The following is a 3,700-nucleotide window of genomic DNA, read 5'->3' on the forward strand; positions in this document are numbered from 1 at the left end:
TAGAGGCTCTGTAGACATAATGTGGGTTATATATTGGTGCTGGGAAAGTCAAACAAGTTATGTTGTGTTTGAATCACTTGTTCCACTTTAGACTAAGAAAATGTGTGTATTTTGAGACTTTAAAATGAAGTAACTAATGGTAATGAATTGGTATTGTATACATGATCTCCTTATTGTCTAATTAATGAAAACATGTCTTCTCTTCATTAATGAGTGAGTTGGGGTAGAGAGTATCTTACAGGCTTGCTTGACCGGGTTATCTTGGTTGAATGTCTATCGCGCTACCTGAGGTCGGGGCGTGATAGGCTCAATGATCGCTTCTGCGGTGCCGCACCTGCGGCCCAAAGTGCACAGGTGTGATTACATCAGGCACAACAATGCTTCAGCAATTTAACACAACTCCAATAATCTGTTAACCACCCGAAATCAACCCGAGGCCCTTGGGACCTCAACCAAACATACCAAAAGGTCCTAAAACACGATACGAACTTAGTCGAGCCTTGAAGTCACATCCAACACCATCAAAAACACGAATCACATCCCAATTCAAGCCTATTGAAACTAAGGAAATTTCAACTTCTACAAATGATGTCGAAACCTATCAAAACTTGTCCAATTGACCCTAAATTTTGCACACAAGTCACATTTGACATTACGTACCTACTCCAACTTCCGAAATCAGAATCCGACCCCGATATCAAAATGTCCACACCCGGTCATACTTTCCAAAAATCTTCCAATTATTCAACTTTCGCCGATTAACGCCGAAATGACCTATGGACCTCCAAATCAACCTCAGACATGCTCCTAAGACCAAAAATTACCAAACGGAGTTATTGGAACCAATAAAACTCCATTCCGGAGTCGTCTTCACACAAGTCAAACTAAGGTCAACTCTTACAACTCAAACTTCACACTTAGGGACTACGTGTCCCATTCCACTCTAAAACTCTCCCGAACCCGACGCCAAGCACCCCACCAAGTCAAGTAACCATAAAATGAAATAGAAGGGACAATAAATAGGGAATCACGACTAATATTATTAAAATGACCGGCCGGGTCGTTACACTAGGAGAATATATTTTAAGTGCCAAGGTTATATGCATGTGCAAGTTGATTGTCCCAACCGAAAGGCTGTTATGTTGGTTGACGAAGAAGATGATTCCAATTATGAAGGCAACCAACCAATTGAGGAAGTTAATGAGGAAGATAAAGATACTTATGTAGAACCTGATGAAGGTGATATGCTTGTTATTCAGAGGATCTTACATGTTGAACATGAAGATGAAGAATCATCACAACGAGAGGCCCTTTTCCACATGAGGTGTACATAACATAACAAGGTACTGATTATCGATGGTGGAAGTTGCACTAATGCTATTTCGAATGAGATGGTGACTAAGTTAAGTTTGCAAAATGAGGTATATTCCAAACCTTACAAAGTCAGATGGCTGCAATCTGGTCGAGGTATGAAAGTCACTAAAAGATGCTTGGTCTCTTTTGCTATTGGTAAGATTTATAAAGACCAAATTTGATGTGATGTGGTAAAAATGGATGCTTTCCATTTATTACTTGGAAGACTACGGCAATATGATAAGCGTGCTTTTCATGATGGATACCGGAACACCTATTCATTCATAATTGATGGACGTAAGACTGTTTTGACACCAGTGTCTGATACGCTAATGACCAGATCACAGATTATTGGCCACATCAATAAAGGAGAGCCATTTCACATAGTAGTAGCCATGGAAGACCCGCGAGATGAAGAGCATGAGTTAGATACACGAGACAAGAAGTTACTTGCCAATTTTGATGATGTGATCTCTAAAGATGTACCGTTAGAACCTCCACCCATGCGCGATATTCAACATCAAATTGACCTTATATCCGGAGCATCATTACCAAACAAAGCAGCTTATAGGATGAATCCTATACAACAAGCTGAACTCCAAAGGCAAGTCGAAGTGTTATTAGAGAAGGGTTTAATAAGAGAGAGCCTTAGTCCCTATGACGTACCTGCTTCGCTTGTTCCTAAGAAAAATGGCACTAGGAGGATGTTTGTTGACAGTCGAGCAATCAACAAGATCACTATCAAATATCGCTTCCCAATCCCAAGGTTAGATAATTTATTTGACCAATTACATGGTTCTAAGATCTTTTCAAAGATTGATTTGAAGAGTGCGCACCACCTGATTCGTATGAGAGAAGGTTATGAATGGAGACAACCTTCAAGACTAGCCAAGGCTTGTATAAATGGTTGGTAATGCCTTTTGGTTTGTCTAATTCTCCTAGCATGTTCATAAGGCTTATGACTCATATGTTTACACCATTCATTGGGAAGTTTGTTGTTGTTGTAACGACCCGCCGATCGTTTTGAGCTCTAGCACGTCGTTCGGCTGTTTGAGTCCATGAGTAGCTTCACTTCAGGTATTATGACTTGTAAGCGTGGTCGGAATTGGAATTTCGGAAGTTCAGAGTTGATTTGGAAAGAAAATTCTCATTTCGGAAGCTTTAAGTTTGAAAAATTGACTAAGGTTGAATTTTTGAGTAAACGACCTCAAAATCTGGATTTAAAGGTTCCAACAGGTTCGTATGATGATTTTGGACATGGGCGTATGTTCGAATCAGGTTTTGGATGACCCCAGAGCGTTTCGGCGCCTATTGTGAAAGTTGGCATTTTGAAAGAATTTCATAAATTTGGGTTAAAGTGCATTTCAATGTTATCGATGTCCGTTTGGGATTTCTAGTCTGGGAATATCTCCGTGTGGTAATTCTTGTATTGGGACGGCATCCAGAAGTGGATTCGGAGGTCCATAGGTCATTTTGGGGTCATTTGGCGAAAGTTAGAAATTTGAAGGTTTTTGAGAAGTTTGATCGGAAGTGAACTTTTTGAGATTGGGGTCGGATTCTGATTCCAGAAGTTGGAGTAGGTCCATAATGTCAAATGTGACTTGTGTGCAAAATTTGAGGTCAATCGAACGTGATTTGATAGGTTTCGGCATCGAATGTAGAAGTTTGAAGTTCTAAAGTTCATTAAGCTTGAATTGGGGTGTGATTCATGATTTCGATGTTGTTTGATGTGATTTGAGGCCTCGAGCAGGTCTGTGTTATGTTGTGGGACTGGTATGTGTGATTGGACGGGGTTCCGGGGGGCTCGGGTGTGTTTCGGACCAAATTAGAGCTATTTTGGACTGCTGTTGCTGGTGTCTGGTTTCCTTCTACGCGAACGCGAAGGAAGTCCAGCGTTCGTGAAGAGGAATTTGTGGGGCTGCTGGGTTTGGCCTTTGCGGACGCGAATGCGAGGCAAGAGTTGGACAAGCCTTCGCGAAGGTGGCTAAGGCGACGTGAATGCGAAGAAGAAAGGAGGGAGCTGGGCCTAAGGCCATTTGGCCTACGCGAACGCATATAGTGGAACGCGAATGCGAAGGGGCGGGTCAGCTGGTCTTCGCAAACACGATCAAAGGGCCGCGAACGCGAAGAGAGATTTTTTGGGCGTGAGGTTGTAGAGCTTCGCAAACGCAAGGGCTATGCCGCATTCGCGATGAAGGGTCGGACTGGGCGGTGAGTTGTTTTAAAACAGGATTTTGGCCATTTTCACTTCATTTCCTTCATGGGAGCCGATCTTGGAGCTATTTTGGAGCTCTCTCTTCATCATCTATGTCAAGGTAAGTGATTCCCACCTATTGCAAGTTAAATA

General features: G+C 42.1%; 1 protein-coding gene across 1 annotated transcript; it reads left to right on the forward strand.

Moving 5' to 3' along the window:
- LOC109237827 lies at nt 1,551-3,412 on the forward strand. The gene is made up of 2 exons (XM_019404218.1): nt 1,551-2,119; nt 3,238-3,412. Exons 1-2 carry the CDS (start codon nt 1,551-1,553, stop codon nt 3,410-3,412), a joined length of 744 nt encoding a protein of 247 aa, XP_019259763.1.

Source organism: Nicotiana attenuata, chromosome 1 (genome assembly GCF_001879085.1).
Source record: "Nicotiana attenuata strain UT chromosome 1, NIATTr2, whole genome shotgun sequence".
Lineage (NCBI taxonomy): Eukaryota > Viridiplantae > Streptophyta > Magnoliopsida > Solanales > Solanaceae > Nicotiana > Nicotiana attenuata.